This window comes from Aspergillus melleus, assembly GCF_016097325.1.
Source record: "Aspergillus melleus strain CBS 546.65 chromosome Unknown contig2, whole genome shotgun sequence".
In the NCBI taxonomy this organism is placed as follows: domain Eukaryota; kingdom Fungi; phylum Ascomycota; class Eurotiomycetes; order Eurotiales; family Aspergillaceae; genus Aspergillus; species Aspergillus melleus.
Genome location: NW_025763371.1, coordinates 3259272 through 3275818, shown reverse-complemented (window position 1 = coordinate 3275818; position 16547 = coordinate 3259272). Strand labels below are relative to the sequence as shown.

Below are 16547 nucleotides of genomic sequence, written 5' to 3'. Positions count from 1 at the left end.
CCTGGTTGCCTGACTGCCTGGTTGGCTGGTTGGTGCCTTGAAAAGGAAATCACGTTGGCGAATGAGCCGGAGAGAAAGAGAAAGTAGAAAGCAACAAGCCTTTCTCTGCTCCTTTGTTCTTTTGTTTCACACGCAACAAGGCCGGCCGGATTGAAGCGTTATGCGGTGCACAAATCACCATTGATCTGTCGCAGTTCTTTGTCTATGAAGTGAATGCTTACACCGTCATTTGCAATCATCATGACCACCTGCGAAGTTTAAATAAACCACTTTCCTTCCTACTGCCTCTTATCTTCCCCAAGTTCAAGATCAACCAAACTCTTGGCAAACTGCGCTTCTTACATCGTTTGCAATCGAGCCTTTCCTCAAGGACTGTCTACAAAATGGCACTTCCTTCGCGTTGCACTGAGGCTCCAATGTCTCAACAGCCAAGTTCTCACTATGTACGCACCCATCAGTATGCTGCCGGCGCCACGAGAATGCAACGGGTCAACTGTTTCTCTATGCCAGCTGCCGATCACGAGTCCTGTGCTCAGCTCGAGAACGTCAACGCAGACTCCCATTGTTACCCGGAGGGTGATTTCGTTCCGTCAGGCTTCTTTGAGAGGGTTGATTCGGACATGTTTAGACTGCCGCCACGCATGAACGACTGGAAATACCACATGCGTCGGGAAGCTCAAATGATTCTACCGTTCCTTTATCTGGGTCCGTGGGCATGCTTGAAAGATCGGATCTGGCTCGACAAAGAGGGGTTTACTCTGCTTCTTGCGATTCGAGATCAGCGACTGGCACATGCGCGGCTGGTCTCCGGCGAGAAGGCCGCTATGGAATTGGGCATCGAAACGTCCGCAGTGGATACGGTGAATATCCAAGAGCTCATCACGGCGTTGCCCCGTGCGATACGGCTGATCAACGATCATGTTTCTACTCCGGCAAATGCGCAATGCCACAACTCGTCGCGTCGCAAGGTCCTCTTGTTCTGTGAGACTGGCAATGGTCATTCCGCTCTCGTGTTGATCGCGTACCTGATGGTGATGTTAAGTGTGGATTTCGCCCAGGCCTTGCAGATTGTTCAGTTGCAGCGTTTCTGCATCGACCTGGACGAACCGTTGAAGCATATACTGTTATCGTTCGAATCTATCCTCGACGCCAAAAGAGATGTCGAAAAATCCAGGAGAACGGCATCGGCGAATCCGGGCCTGGCAACTCTGGCGACTACCAATAACAAGAAAAGGGACTTGGAGGACTCCAACGACATGGAAGACAGTATGGATATGGATGACCACGAAGGCATCGTTCCGGACCGTCGAGGTACAGCTCCTTTCCAGGATCGTTAGGAATAATTTGAATGTTTTGTTGGCGTATAGCATGGCGTTTGGGAGCGTTCGGGCTAGAGGTCTATGTTTGATTTCTGCTGATGACGACACTGGAAACATTTGCTAGAATCTGGATTGTTTTCTTCTCTGTTCGGGTGTCAACTAGCTTCTCCTTTCTTCTTCATTACAAAAAAGTGATACGGGATCCTCAGGCGCGTACCAATGGAATACCTGGCTTTTAAAGGAACTATCCGGTCTTCCTGCGCAGTTCAACGCTCATTCTTCCTCTAGACAGATTGTTATGTTTACTGGACAATGTTTTCTTCGTTCCTTACTCCAGATCAGCAAGTACCCGTGCTGGTGTGTGCTGGCCTTGATGCCTTCGTCCCCAAACAGGCAAGCGCCTTTATCTCACTTGACAGACGCCTTCACTCTCAACTCCCCTTCTTTCACTGTCCTTCAGAAGGGGTTCTTCCGCTAGATCCACCGCCACATAATTGCCAGAAAAGGGTATTTATATACTGCATCTCTTAGTTTCTATTGTGATTATGTCTCATTTGTTACAAACTTCCATACGCGAATCCCTGTGCGATCGATCACAATGAAGCTTCGCAGCACTATCCGTCCGCCCAAACGGCTGTACTCTGAGGAGTATGTATCTACTTACTCTGAGGTAAACTTACGTCGAACTCCAAAATCCATAGAAAGGCCGCCTATCATCGAGTTCAACCCCAATCTACCATCCGCTGCATTCCCTACTCTGGACAACTCACGCTCACCTGAATCGAACGCCGATAGCTTCGACAGCTGCGAGGATATTTCTGAGGAGGAGATGGACTTTGAAGATTTCACGTTTACTGAGATTGAGAATCTCAAAGCTAGCAATGGTCCCTTGAACCCGATCTATGTAAGAAATATGGAGTTGATGGCCAATGCAGGCTGTAGTCCATCGCACATGGATTACCTTGATATGCAGGATAGCGATGGAGATGAGATTGATGATGGGCTTGACGGTGGACCTTCCGTGGTCAGTAACTCCACTGGGGTCTCTCTTGGCCCTGACAATGGTCTCCAAATAGGTGCAAGCTCATTGCTGACCAAGCCTCAGTCTGTTCCCGAATTTCCAGAACCCCAATGGTGCGATCTACCCGTGTCTCTCAGAGTTGAGATCGTCAGCAATCTTCTTCAGTCAAACCCATGGTCACGCGCATGCATTATGCTGGGACTTAGCGTCAGAGATCAAGTGGATCTTCGAGAAGCGTGGAGCGAGCGTGACAAGCAATTGGACTACGAGGACGAACAGCTGGAAAAGATGCAAGAGGAACGGCTGAGGGCCTTGATGCGGATCGACAATAGTCTTCCGAACCGTGATCGTGACTGGCATTCGATTTGGGCGTTGTTTGGTAAGACTCGCCGTCAAGCACGCCGCGATATACAGGAGCAGCAGAGAGAGTCCGATGGTAACTTCTTCATGTGCAATTCCGACGAGATCGCCGTGGCCAAGAGATTCCTAAGACAACGAGGGTTGAGCGTCAAGCTTGTTGGGGAATGGTGCAATACTATTCCTGTCGTCGAGGGTCCCGATGGAGACGAGTCTGGTCCTGGTAATTCAAAGCCAACAACTCTGAAGTGGAATTTGAAGCCAACTGGCATTGACATAAGTGGTTTGAAGCCAGGGACCTTTCCTGCTAGGAACAACGCGACTGCCTCGAATAAAGCTACCGTGCCAACAGCTTCCAAGGTATCGCTAATTAATGATATCAACGGTTTCGGGGCATCAACCTCTGCCAGACCAGTGGACAGAACCCGACATCGAAGCGGCGTCGTCAATACTGTAACCAGTTGGATAAATGCCCCGAGTCAGAGGTCCGCGCAGTCTCCTCGGCCTAACGGACTTGTTAGCCAGGATATTGGAATGCAGCGCGCTGCACAAATTGAATCTACCGCGGAGCCCCAGGCAGTCGACCCGACAAGATTGGCTCGTCAAACCCCTCCGGAGGACCGCATCTTTCAGGGTCCCATCCCGCCAGTGGAGGGCGCTGCTGATACTCATGAGGTACCCTCCTGCCCAGTCCATGCCCCAAGACAAAGAACCCCTCCGACTGGACCGGAGGAGCCCGTTCGACGGGCCATGGGTGGATGTTGGTCTTATCTGTCTGCTGGGCCTAATCAGAACCTGGCGAACACTGCTACTAGACCCCGTCGGAGGAGGCTAGAGGGAACCACATCTGGTTTGCGAAATGAGATAACCAGGACTGATCATGGCAGTAACGAGCAGCGACCGCCCGTCCCACAGACTGATGCGAGAACAGAGATACATCCTATTGCTCAGCCAGAGCAGGGTTCCGTACCTGAGTTCCAGCCGACAGCCACAAGAAACCTGAGAAGCCCGTCCATCATAGACTTAGACGGATTCCATCCCGCGACAACCCACAGGGGATTACTTCCGTGCAACGATGGGCAGATGTCGCGAACAGTTTCTCCTGCCCCGGTTGAAGAAGATGCGAGGGAAGAGACTGATAGCATGACAATCACGCCTCCTACTTCAGATGTTCCCCTTACACATGCTTCACAGGATTCTGAGGGCGAAGAACTAACGAACGATGATCATTGGGAAGGAAGTGAAGACGAAGATGATATGGAATTGGACGAAATGGTACTTGTCCCATGCTCTTCGAGCTGATCCAGTCAGAATCGTATCAAGTCGCTCAATCGTGCAGTCGGTGCTTCTTAGTACATAATCCACGTCTAACGAAATTATGATTCACTCTCTTGAAAACCTTCGTTCCTTTTCATGTATTCCTTTTCCTGCTGTTTTTCATCTGTATTGAAGGTGTCATGGGCCGGGAGTTTGATTTTCGGGAGGTTAACATGGATCTAAAAGAATGAATTTTGATCAGGTTCAACGGAATTAGCAATATGTATCATGAGCAATGTCAAGAAGAATGACCAACTAATACTCTTCCTTCCCCGTAAGGTCATTATGATATCTGGCCGAAAGTATTCGATATATTACAATTTATTCAAAGGTATCAACCGTATCAACTAAACTATCAGTGCCCCTTAGACCATTGCCATATAGCTACAAGAGACCCCAAATCGTACCGTCGACAATTGAGATAGTAAGCAATGGTGCCATGTATGAAGGCGATCCACCGATCTGCCGCCAGCTGCATGTTCTCAGTGTCCTCCTTCTCCTCCGGCTCCCCATGATCATTCGCCAGTCCATTCACCTCTCTCCTCCGAGCGAATTCCTCCGCACAGTCTACGAAAGCCTTGTCGAGAGAAAATATCGTGTCCACTTTCAGTTGCAGTAAATCATAGAGGGTATCCCGGAACGTCCACAGTCCTCCGGATGCCCCGAATCGCGATTTCGCGCCCCCTTGTCGTTTTGCCCGCGTCATCAGCGACACGTAGTTGTCGTTTTCACCTGCCAGGGTCTCCTTCGAGCAGCTGAGCAGGTCGTTCACCGTGCAGATGAATCGGTTCAGGTGCGGGATGGCAGAGATCCAATATCGGACGGGGACTTCTCGCTCGTCCGAGACTCTGAAAAGGGCTGGTAAGCATGTTGCCGGGAATCCTGTTTGCTCGCGCAGGTATCCAGGGAATTGCTCAGCGCAGTTTACACTGCAGCTGCCACCACCACCGGGGGTATATTTTGTGTTCTTTGGCAAGGGATGATCTGCTAGGTGGAACGGCAAGGCCTGGGTCATTCGATCTTCCATCGTACATGCCCCGACGTAATTCGACCAGGCCACGGCCCCCAGATTGCCGGCCCAAGGATCATGAGCACTGAAGTACTCAGCATAGACCTTCAGGAAGCGACTGAACATCGCACACCATTTGTTCTTCGGCGGCGAGCCTTTCCAGATGTTCAGCGCAAAGTCCTCCATGTCCTTGACGCTCGAGTCCAGCGACGCGTCGTCGATGGTGAACGCCGCTACGCACCCCATCGCCGCTTTCACTTTGGTGTCGTGTGACGCGAGTGGATAGAAGTACTCAGATACCTCGGCGGAGAAATCAATCAGCCCCGTGAACCCGTCTTCGTCGGTTTGCACGAGCGGACGGATCTCTTCTTCGGCCCATTGGCGGAGACTTGTGCGTAAGGCAGCATCGTACTCGACTCGGTGTTCGTAGTCGACTGCATTGAGAAACCAGAGGTGCACGAGTTGAAGGCGATTGGCGATTCCTCGGCGGCTTTTAGGGTCGATATGCTCGATGTTGTGGAAGTCGAAACAGTCGAATAGACTGTTCGATAAGAATTGATGAGCGGTCATTGTGCGCTTTGTCCTGCCATTCAACTAGGACGTATCTGGAATGGTCCTTTTATTTTGGTTGATGGAAGAGAACCCGGTCTCTGGGAAGTTGGTTTTGGACCTTATTTGTACCCATCTCTGGGCGAGTGCCATTTCTTAGGATAACGACCTAGAAGGCGACAATTTCATGCATTCTCTCGGCCTGCAAGAAAAACGTAGACCATTATGGAGAAAGTCAGCGGCATACAAGGCTGAGTTTCACCCAGCGACCAGTGAGATCCGTCCTGGGGTAAATCCAAGTCTTTACAAGCAGTGGTCGGGTTAAGCTTGAATTTGGCCAGCGCGTCATCTGTGACCGGATCTGGAGAGCAAGGTTTCGAATAAGCTGGAAACTTCGAGGCAATCCCTGCTACACTTCCAAAGTCAATCGGATGATGGACTGCCAATATATGGTGCGCATCCACATGCTACCAGCGAGGGCACGGTCGAAGGCAGAAATCCGCTAGAACACAAGGCTTTGCCGCTCTGTGACTGACTCCAGATAGGAGCAGATACGTCCATCTGCCGTGCTTCCCTGCGAGGATCCTTTTAGGGTCTTTGTACTAGTATGCTCCGAGAGTGATACGATTGGGTTAGCATGATATAGTAGGGAGTAATCATCTGCCAGGTGCATTGCCATTATGATAATACTGTCCACATTCGTAAGAGTGTTTCACGGCGTGTTTTAGCATTTCCAGCTCTGATGGATGGTCTCTTCAAGCAATTGACTCCCACGCGATGAAAAGATGTAGCAATGAAGGAACGAAGGAAGAAGCGGAAGTGGAGGAAACGGAGTTCAATCTAAAAGTGGTCCGTGCGTCGAACGCGAAAAACCGCGTCGGCGGCGACAAAGACTTGCGTCAAACGCGATCCGCATCAACGGTTTCACTTGCATCGCTCTGAGCGAACCATTCCACTCTTGGCACTGGCGTCATCCGTCTGTCCTTTGTTGCTAGTTTCTTACCATTGCGCTGCAGGTCCTTTGTATAGGATTTGGGTGGGTGACCGATCTACGCCACCCAGAAGGGTTTTTCACCAGCCCCTGCTAACACCCTCCTAACTAGACCTTGCATTGCTAGTTATGCGGATCTAGACTTGTCTCCGGAAATCCGATCTCATGTCTAATCCCGACACGCCGATTACCCTGGCGGAGTCCCAGGGCGAAAGTGCCCTGCGCCAGGACTCCACGCAACCTTCGTCGCCAGCGACTGACGCCGGCGAAAGGGACACCAAGCCCACATCGGACGAAAAGATGGACGCTCCTGAAGATTCCGAGGAGATGGACTCCGGGTCGAAAGCGCTAATGACCCTTTTGAAATCCAGTGAAGTGCGTTCATCCCCCAAACCATGTCGCCATTGAGGAAGCCGGAGGTTGAGTTGCTGATCGTTGCTCTCACATGTGACTTTAGGTCTTTGTAGCTATCATGGCCGATCGAATGAAGGAACAGCAGGAACAAGCGCGACTCGAAGCGGCGAAGCAACAGAAGCCGCAAACCTCGGAGACGAAAAAGAAACCCGCTACCTCCAAGGAACCCACCCAAAAGCGCGAGACGCGCACAAGTGCGCGGCGGAGTACGACGAACGAGATGGCGCCTGCCGAGAAGACAGAAACCGATGAACAGACAGAGCAAAGGCCGAAAAGAGGGCGAGGCAGGAAGGCCGCCCCTGCGAACGGCAATGCTATTTCGAACTACTTCAAGAAAGCGGATGTGAAAGTGTCGGAAGATAACCCTACGGTGAAGGAGGCTCTGGAACATGCTGCAGATGAGTATGAAGCGAATCCCACGGCTTTGGGCGGACAGGAACTTGTTGCCACACAGCAGCCGGACTTGGTGACGGGAGGTAAGATGAGAAAGTATCAATTGGAGGGATTGGAATGGCTCAAGTCCCTTTGGATGAACGGCTTGTGCGGAATTTTGGCGGACGAGATGGGTCTTGGTAAAACTGTCCAGGCCATTTCTCTGATTGCCTTCTTCAAGGAGAAGAAGATCTCCGGGCCCTTTTTGATCTCTGCGCCGCTCAGTACTGTGAGCAACTGGGTGGATGAATTTGCAAGGTGGACTCCTGATATCAAGACTGTGCTATATCATGGCAGCAAAGACGAGCGTGCAAAGCTCCGGAGGAAGCTGATGAACCCGAGGAATCAGAGAGACATGGATTTCCCGGTGGTTTGTACCTCCTATGAAATATCCATGAATGATCGGAAATTTCTCTCGCAATACCAATGGCGTTACATCATTGTGGTATGTACTGAAGGACTCAACAACAAGACCGGTTGCTAAGCACAAAACAGGATGAGGGCCACCGTCTGAAGAATATGAACTGCCGGCTCATCAAAGAGCTGCTCACCTACAACTCCGCGAACAGACTACTGATCACCGGCACGCCTTTGCAGAACAATATAACCGAGCTGTGGTCGCTGCTGCATTTCTTATTGCCCGAGATTTTCAACGATCTCAACAGTTTCCAGAGTTGGTTTGACTTCTCCTCAATGCTGGACAATAGTGGTCAGACGGATGTCGTCGAGCGACGAAAGCGCAATCTGGTCTCCACGATGCATTCCATCCTAAAGCCCTTCCTTCTGAGGCGCGTCAAAACGGATGTCGAAAACTCTCTGCCCAAGAAACGCGAATATATTCTATACGCACCTCTCACGGCTGAGCAGAAGGATCTGTACCGAGAGATCTTGAATGGCACAGGGCGTCAATACCTCGAGGATAAAGCCCGCGAAAGATTGTTTGCTCGGAATGAGAGACTGTCGCGCTCAGGAAGCGTGAAACGTAGCGCTGATAGCAGCGGTTACACCACTCCCAGTAAGAGCTTAAAGTCGAGTCGCGGTTCTACTCCTGCCAGTGCAACCGGATCTACTCGTAGAAACCGAGGGCCGCAGACCTACAAAGAACTGAGTGACCGTGAGTTCAATGCGAAACTAAAGAGACTCGAGCAGGGCATCGAAGATGATCTGGATATCGAAGGCCCGGGTGAGAGCGAGGAAGAAGAGATCGAACGAGCGAAGACGATCAAGCTCGCAAGTAAGTCGCGCTCCCCAGACATTCACAATCAGATCCTAACGTACCCACCCAATTCAGAGAAAGAGATTGCGCAGAAGAAGATGCAAAACCCCGTCTTGCAAGCACGTCTAGCATGCAACTCCCCGCACAACTTCTACTGGCCCTGGGAAGATGGACCTATCGACAAATCGCTTGTCACTGCTTCGGGAAAAATGCTTCTTCTAGACCGCCTAGTGCCCTGTCTTCTCAAAAAGGGCCACAAAATCCTCATCTTCTCCCAATTCAAGACCCAACTAGATCTGCTCCAGGACTGGGCCACCCAGCTTCACTCCTGGCACTGCTGTCGCATCGACGGCGCCATCAGCCAGATTGACCGCCAGGCCCAGATCAAGGCTTTCAACACCGATCCTCGATACAAGCTCTTCTTGCTCAGCACGCGTGCCGGCGGTCAGGGCATCAACCTGACGGCCGCAGACACCGTCATCCTATATGATTCCGACTGGAACCCGCAGCAGGATCTCCAGGCCCAGGACCGGGCCCATCGCATCGGACAGACCAAGCCCGTGATCGTCTACCGGTTCGCAACGAAGGGAACCGTCGAACAGACTCTGCTTGAGAAAGCCGACTCGAAACGCCGCCTGGAAAAGCTCGTCATCCAGAAGGGTAAGTTCAAGAACCTTCTGGATAGCGGCGCAGGCATGAACCAGAACGACGTCGACGATCTCAGAAAGGCCCTTGGGGAAGACGAATACGAACTCTTCGAAGCGGGTGCCGACTCTTCCACGCTGCTGTCCCAAAAGGACCTTGACATTTTGACCGATCGCAGCGAAGAGGCGTATGTGCGTGCTGAGAAGGGCCTGGACCAGAGCGGACCGGCGTTCCTGGCCGTGGAAACGAAAAGAGATGGTGGCCTAATGGCTCAGATCGCTGGGAAGTGAATTGACCAATATAATTCCTTCAATTGTCGTCGCATCATAGACACGCCCTGCATTAATCGAGAAGATAGAAACCTGGTTGGAAAGGAGTTTGTTGGCGCCGATGTTTGGAGTACTGCTATATGTGATTTTTGAGCCTGCTGGAATCTTGTTTTATGTTTTTCTGGAGGATATTATGTACTGTACATTAGAAGTGTCTGCCCTGATATGTAAAAGAAACAGGAGCAGATGGGGTGAATCCTCTAATCAATTTAAATCATTCAAAATAAGAAAAGACATGAGAACATCCATTTAGCGCCTGATGCTCCTCGCCAAAGAAATGGCTATACACAAAATGACAAGCGTCATAAGCAGAGACAGACTCCCACGAAGCAAGAAAAGTGGGAAGGGAATGGGAAATATGGGATACAGGAACCAAAAAAAGGATTGGGGGTAAGGAATTCCAAATGATGCTCTACCGAGATACTCGTTCCTCCTCAACCTGTCGTCGCAAGTCGGCGAGGGCCTCTTTCCGTTGAGCAAGGTGGCTCTTTAGCCCTTCAACCTGCTCTCCAACGGCTTTGACATCTTCCCCGAGCCGTTCCACGTTTTGACCTTCTTTGGACCGGCCCGTGCCTTCACGCAGCTCCCGTAGCTCGCGCTCCTTGTACTCCAATAGCTGCAGGGCCTCCTTCTTGATCAGAACCCAGTTGGGTCGACCATCGTTCCTGGGCTGGTCCCTTCGTCCTTCCGATGCCTTTCTAGCGGAGTCAAGCTTGGACTCGATCTCCGCGAGCTCGCGCCTCAATCGGACCCTCTCCCATTCCTCGTCCTGAATTGTTTCGCTAAAATCCGTTCCCTTGGGGGTGTAGGACGTTTTGCCGCCCGCGCCCAGTCGGCTCAGGTACGTATCACCAAACTTGGCTTTCCGGCCAGAGCGTGTCTCCGTTTCTCCGTTCGAGCCCCATTTCTGCGACGGACGCGCATTGTCAAGTTGGTAGTCGATCTTATTGTTCTCGAACGAGGCGCGCAAAGAAGCCGGGATGGAGCGGGGAATGCGGACTCCCTCATGTCGATAGTTTAGGATGTGTAGGAAGGCAAGGGTGGCATCTTTATTGATCGACGACGACGCGGAGGGGTTCACCAGGTTCCATGCGGAGCGGATATCAGTATCGGGGACATCGAGAGAATCGTATAGGGGTTGTAATGATTCGACTAGACAAGACAAGGAAGGTCATGGTCAGCTATTGGGAAGGTGTCAAAAATAGGGGTGTATCGAATGCGGTGACGTACATGCGATTTCCCCGCGGTGGTTCTTGTTGGCGGAGTAGATTTCTTCGTACTTGGTCTTATCAGCTGGGTTCATGTACCAGTCAAACCCATCTTTAAGACCCGGCGTTTCATCTTCATCTTCTATCCGTTCGAACTGCTCCTGGCTCCCTAGAGCACGGGTAGCGTGGACGAGATGGGCCTTGGATTCGGGGACGAGCCAATCAGGCAAGACGGCGGGGACATTTTGAAGTTCCTTTTAAGACATTAACACTCAGCATATTCGGTCCGTATTCGGTGGATGACAAAGAAAACAAAAGTGTTTGCGAGTGAACAGTAACTCGAATCGCCATGTACTTGGTCGGGGCGGAGCGGGAATCTACTCCGGAGTAGCAGTAGGGGGGTGACATACGCCGTTGACAACGTCAAAGATCAATCGCATGGCAACACAGAACTCTTCAAAATCCAATTCGCCGTCGCCGTCGACATCAGCCAGATCCCAGACCTTTTCCAGTTGCTCATCGCGAAGCCGACTGTTCCTGAGCACCGAGGCCGCTTGGGAGTTGTTCAAACGCGGCTGGCCATTGGCTAGTGATGCGAAGATCTCCCAGTATCGTTCGATTTCCCACTGCTCGATTTTCTTGGTTGACATTGTGAAATTGGCGTGTCGGCTGCCGTTCTTGCGCGGTGAATCTACTCCAACAGTGAGATGCGGGAGAGGAGGAGGCCGTAATGGGGGGTGTTCGTGATGATGGAGGTGTTCAGTCAGGTGTGCATTTAACCGTTTCGGGCAGCCCGCAGTAGGCATCATCGGATCAATGATGGCCCGGTCCGTGATATACTTGGGAGTTGCGATGATTATGGAGTATTGATAAATTGATTTGCAATTGGTGTATAATACATGGCCCGATCATTTACGACTCTACGCTTGCACGGGCGGAAGTGGAGGATTTACCTTGTATGTGTCAAGTCCGTTGCCAGCCGTTCAAGTCAGGGGAATGCGACTGCTCCTGAGCAGATGGAGACTATTCATACCTCCTTCTTTGAAGATTCTTCTTCCTCTTTCTTCTTCTGTATCCGCAACTGCTCTTCGACCTGTACAATGGCCCGTTCTGCTTCCAGGGCCAGCTCCGGGGCATCCAGGATCGTTGCCAATTTCTTGGCATCGGTCATGCGGAGTAGAAGTGTGTCTTTGCTGTTTTCCACATCCTCCACCATCTGAGGAATGGGCTTTCCGACAGGGATATTTTCTAATGCGCGCGAGACTCTCTTCGCGTACAACTGTTCAAGCGCGGGGTAAGAGACCGGTTTTAGCAAGTTCTTCTCAACCAGGAACTCCAGGTGTCTAGAGCCATTCAATGCTTTTTGGTCCGTTAGCTTACAATGTAGAGGGAAGCCAAATTATAGAGGTCGACATACCTCGCCAATGCGACCAGCCTCGATACGCAAGGTAAAAGAAGGGGACATTAGGTATTCTAGAAGCACCCCGAACATTCACCGGTTAGCCATCATAGTATCCGAGAGATAGACAGCGCAATCATATGGGAATCTTTCACACGTACAGAGGAATCAATCCAATCGGGGCCGTTATAGGGGCTGCAAGAAAGCTCCACCACATTTTCTTGCGATGCAGATCTTGCCGTTCAGTGGCAATAGCCCGCAATATTGTCTGAAGCTTTTCCTCCTTGATCGCATTGCCCGGGAACAGCACATCCACCTGCTTCGACCCATGCGACGGGTCGAGTCGCTGTTGGGCATTGAGAGAAGGGATACTCTTGAGTCCCCATTCTTCAAAGGGGATCCGCTGCTGGACACGATTGCCCCAGGAGACGAGATGTTTTTTCCAGCCTTTATCGGCTTCTTCCCATTTAGCCCAGGTCTGGGCGACCTTGCTTGTGATCCGATCGGTCAGGGAAATTTTCTTCGAGACTTCCTTGCTGAAGGTTCGCGAATAGATAAGAGCTCGTCGAGTCGAGATCGGGATGATGAAGAGTCGCATAGCGACGAAAGACCCTTGGTTCCCCCCTTGATTCTGTCTGGTATTGTTATACTTCTTTTTCTTCTGCTTTAATCCGGAAGTTGGAGTCGATAGCGTTTGGGAGGTAAGCAGACGGAGAAAACAGGTAGGTAGGGATTGTTGGCTAGGGAGAACTATCGATCGACTAGACGAAACAACCGATTGAAGAAAGCGTACGAAAGAAACATTCCTCCTTGATGAGTACGGAGCAACTCCAAGGTCCTATGATGAGGGGGTGGTGTCGCTCTCTGCGGTCGTCTCTTCTGCCTTGATAATAGTAGTGTGGATGTGGATATTCCGTCGTCCGTGAACTGAGAGACGTCATTCTGCTTGGATTTATTACGGGTACAATACATGTATTACTTCCCCATTTTGTATGAAAGTGTCCACGATCTGAGGGGTAAAATACGGTATGGTCTGGGAAAGGTCGCAGGTACGCCGGAATGGGCGCGGGTTATCACAAGCCAGCAAGTACCAGCTACCTCCGTCCTCTCCTCGAAACTTAAGCTTCCAGATTCATTTTAACCTCCGAGTCTCTCCTCATGTTTGTCGCCCGTTCCTTGCCTGAAATTTCAATCTCGGCGTCGCACCATTCTCAAAAGGTTCCAAGTTCGACCCAGTTTCCAGAGAAACCCTGTACCCCCTCCGCCTAAAAGGGAAAGGAAATGAGGCGATGCAGACTGGATCCGTCCGATCTCTCCCACAACTTCCGACAGCCCGACGCAATCTTACCCGGAACCACCTTTGAACTTTGAGAGGCAATGGCACAGGATGTGGACCATTCGCTTCTCCAGTCTCCAGATTCCCAACCTTCTTTAGATAATCGACCGTCGGGGATTCCGTCTCCTGCAAAATGGACCTCGGAACAGTCCGCCCTCGCTCTGAACGGGCAACACGGCGATCGCCTGCCCACGGAGCCTTTTCCAAATGGTACGATGGACCAGCTCTCTAGCATGTCGCAAATTCCGGAGGAATCGGAAATGGAAAACGGGGTGGTTCATCCGCAACAACAGCAACCACAGCAACAGAAAGCGTCGAGGACCCTTCCCGGTAGGTCAATCCAATTGAGAAAGGAACCCCCTCTCTGCACGAAGCGCTTACCGATGTCGATGCCCTGGCAGCTTGGATTCGGTCTGTCGAGTACCCGGAAGATGAAACAGAGGCTTCTGTCACGTCGCGTTTATTGCCTTCGAGCCCCCATGAAGCCGTCGTTGCGCAGCACAATCATTCGCCTCATGCGACTAGACGGCCGGACCCTCCATTCGCAGATCGAGGCGATTTAGAGGATGGACGTGCTATATCCCCTCGTCGCGAATCGCGCTGGATGAATTTTTCGAAATCAATAGCTTATCCCCGCGAGCCTGGTGTGGAAGAGAAGTCTGTGACGCCCGAATGGCTGAACGAAAACCATGGCGATTACTCGCAGCCCTGGCGCGGACAGCGCGCGTCATGGGAATGCGAAGACACTGAAGATCCGTTGAGAAAGAAACGGCGCAGGGAAATCTGGTTCAAGCGCTTCCACAACACTCTTCTGAAGAGCCCGATCGTCCCGCTCATCTTCCGGCTCACCGTGTGGTGTTTCTCCCTCACTGCTCTGGCCCTTGGCGGCTCGATCCAGCATTTGTCCCAGGAATACGTCCATCCCCAGGGCCCTTCCGCGTTGATGGCCATCATCGTCGACGCGGTCGCTCTGGTCTACCTCGTTTACATCACCTGGGACGAATATACGGCTAAACCACTGGGTCTACGTTCCCCCTCGGCCAAAGCACGGCTTGTTCTCTTGGATATCTTCTTCATCGTCTTCGATTCGGCCAACTTGAGTTTGGCGTTCGAGTCCTTGTCGACTATCAGTGGCGCCTGTACCGTTGGAGAGATCAACCAAGAGATCACTCCTAAGAATGATCTGATATGCGACCGACAGATAGCCCTCGCATCTGTGTTGTTGATTGCTTTATTGGCATGGCTTACAACATTTGCTATTAGCGTCCTCAGGTAGGATTCCAACTCATATTTTCTCCCAACCGCGATGCTAACTATTGCCTCCTAAATAGACTGGTAGATCGCGCGGCCAACTAGACGTCATTTTTGTTTACTGTGTTGGTCTGCCTCGCAGGGCTCGGTCTTTCCTTAATATTCTATTCTTTCTTTGCCCTTTCTTTTGGTTGCCCTTTTCTTAGTACATGACTTGTTTTCTCTTTGTGATACCTACTATTTTCTCTGTTTTTGCTTTTCTTTCTTTTTCTTTTTTTTTTTTTTTTTTTTTTTGTCCGTTGGTGCTGGGGTCACTGGTAATGTTTTGGATACTGCGCTATGAGCTTGCAATTTCAACCCAATGTACAAGTACTATATCAAAATACACGTTGGAATAGAAGGAGAGCGCCGTCGTACTAAGCATGCGTCACCGGGCCATCGGATCCAAACAACGGATCCCTCTGGAACCAATCCAACGCTTGGATATTGCGAGCTTTGTCTTCCTCGCCTGGCTGCCCGTAGCACATGTCCCATTCTTTGCCCCGGGGGTAGGCCCCAACCATCGTGAACTCCCGTCCATTCCCAATATCTTCAAGCAATCGATGGCCCACGCCAGCGGGGACGATGATTAAATCGCCTTTTTCGACGGTCGGCTCGAAGCGATCCGGATTCCTTTCTCCGCCGAAACAAAGGCGAGCGCGGCCGTCGACAACGCCCAAAACCTCGTGGGTTGTGCTGTGATAGTGGGTTTGTCTGTACATGCTATAGACCCACTGTGGCATGACTTCGCCGACCTCCTCGAACCGAGCGGCGAGGTCACTGGACGATGCATTGAAGGCTTGATGGTAAATCATGAGGGGTTTGGAGTGAATGGAAGTGTTAGGGATATGGTCCCATCGGGGAATCTGACGGGACGTGACCTTGATATCAGCTGGAGAAATGAAGGGCATGACGGGTTTCCCGCAGTCAAATCAGGGTAGAAGATGGAGTACTTTCGAGATTGAAGCTGGTCAGCCCGAGGCTCTGGGCATCTCGCGGTCTCGTCAAGGGATGTATATCATGACGTCATTGTTCGGATGGGCTCAGGCGGTTGGACAAGAATGGACTGTTTTTTCCCTGCTGGGGGCTTCCGGCGATTCAAGATTGGCTCTAGAAGATTGCTTGGAGCATGGACCTGAAACCGATGGATTGTGGGCCCTGTAGTTAATACTCAGTAAATACTCCGTACTTCTTTGAGTAGAGCGTAGATTATGGGGGGGGGATTCGGCGCGTCGCTGCTTGCGGACAAAACATCACCGACCAACGCTGCACTACTGTAGTTCCACCGCGAAAGGGGTGAAAGAGAGAGGAGCAACAGTACTGACTGCTCCCCACAGACATTCCGATACCTTCTTCATTCCAGATCAGATGCCGATCCGATCCCTCACGAGACGAAGGCAGGCCGGGCCATGGAGCTGCCTGACCGCCTGCCGCAACGGGCAGCCAGCCTCCCCCACGGCGACCGCCCAACGCAACGCCTTCGCCTTTTCGTTTCCTCCTCTCATCCTCTCACTCCGACCCTCTCGAGCCCTCCGTCTCAGTCTCGGGTCTTGCGTTTGAAAGTGCTGTCCGGCGGTCTTCCTGGTCCGTCTGTTCGTCTGTCTCTTCTGTCGTTCCTGTGCCCAGTCTCCTTCCCTTCCCATCGATCGTAAGGTTACCTAGTACTAGCCTTGCGAATCATCGCCGCCGCTGCCTTAACCGCCCACCGCCGAACT

At 51.5% G+C, this 16547-nt stretch overlaps 9 protein-coding genes across 9 annotated transcripts; 5 read left to right on the top strand and 4 right to left on the bottom strand.

Annotated features, from left to right (window-relative positions):
- Nucleotides 1–383: 383 nt before the first annotated feature.
- LDX57_003960 (dual specificity protein phosphatase family protein) lies at nt 384–1337 on the top strand (the record flags this gene model as incomplete). The annotated part of the gene is made up of 1 exon (XM_046085608.1): nt 384–1337. One exon carries the CDS (start codon nt 384–386, stop codon nt 1335–1337), a length of 954 nt encoding a protein of 317 aa, XP_045941571.1.
- A 580-nt stretch (nt 1338–1917) lies between these two features.
- LDX57_003959 (uncharacterized protein) lies at nt 1918–3999 on the top strand (the record flags this gene model as incomplete). The annotated part of the gene is made up of 1 exon (XM_046085607.1): nt 1918–3999. The coding sequence occupies one exon, from the start codon at nt 1918–1920 to the stop codon at nt 3997–3999; it is 2082 nt and encodes a 693-aa protein (XP_045941570.1).
- A 370-nt stretch (nt 4000–4369) lies between these two features.
- LDX57_003958 (uncharacterized protein) lies at nt 4370–5593 on the bottom strand (the record flags this gene model as incomplete). The annotated part of the gene is made up of 1 exon (XM_046085606.1): nt 4370–5593. The coding sequence occupies one exon, from the start codon at nt 5591–5593 to the stop codon at nt 4370–4372; it is 1224 nt and encodes a 407-aa protein (XP_045941569.1).
- A 1135-nt stretch (nt 5594–6728) lies between these two features.
- Nucleotides 6729–9560, top strand: IRC5 (putative SNF2 family helicase/ATPase PasG; the record flags this gene model as incomplete). The annotated part of the gene is made up of 4 exons (XM_046085605.1): nt 6729–6938; nt 7021–7854; nt 7905–8643; nt 8701–9560. The coding sequence occupies 4 exons, from the start codon at nt 6729–6731 to the stop codon at nt 9558–9560; spliced, it is 2643 nt and encodes an 880-aa protein (XP_045941568.1).
- A 451-nt stretch (nt 9561–10011) lies between these two features.
- Nucleotides 10012–11457, bottom strand: end3 (cytoskeletal adaptor protein SagA; the record flags this gene model as incomplete). The annotated part of the gene is made up of 3 exons (XM_046085604.1): nt 10012–10751; nt 10830–11061; nt 11218–11457. 3 exons carry the CDS (start codon nt 11455–11457, stop codon nt 10012–10014), a joined length of 1212 nt encoding a protein of 403 aa, XP_045941567.1.
- A 377-nt stretch (nt 11458–11834) lies between these two features.
- LDX57_003955 (mitochondrial K+-H+ exchange-related family protein) lies at nt 11835–12804 on the bottom strand (the record flags this gene model as incomplete). Its single annotated transcript, XM_046085603.1, has 3 exons — nt 11835–12166; nt 12225–12280; nt 12368–12804. 3 exons carry the CDS (start codon nt 12802–12804, stop codon nt 11835–11837), a joined length of 825 nt encoding a protein of 274 aa, XP_045941566.1.
- A 779-nt stretch (nt 12805–13583) lies between these two features.
- Nucleotides 13584–14105, top strand: LDX57_003954 (uncharacterized protein; the record flags this gene model as incomplete). Its single annotated transcript, XM_046085602.1, has 1 exon — nt 13584–14105. The coding sequence occupies one exon, from the start codon at nt 13584–13586 to the stop codon at nt 14103–14105; it is 522 nt and encodes a 173-aa protein (XP_045941565.1).
- A 41-nt stretch (nt 14106–14146) lies between these two features.
- Nucleotides 14147–14898, top strand: LDX57_003953 (phospholipase D regulator; the record flags this gene model as incomplete). Its single annotated transcript, XM_046085601.1, has 2 exons — nt 14147–14814; nt 14874–14898. 2 exons carry the CDS (start codon nt 14147–14149, stop codon nt 14896–14898), a joined length of 693 nt encoding a protein of 230 aa, XP_045941564.1.
- A 311-nt stretch (nt 14899–15209) lies between these two features.
- On the bottom strand, nt 15210–15743 carry LDX57_003952 (cupin domain-containing protein; the record flags this gene model as incomplete). Its single annotated transcript, XM_046085600.1, has 1 exon — nt 15210–15743. The coding sequence occupies one exon, from the start codon at nt 15741–15743 to the stop codon at nt 15210–15212; it is 534 nt and encodes a 177-aa protein (XP_045941563.1).
- Nucleotides 15744–16547: the final 804 nt, after the last annotated feature.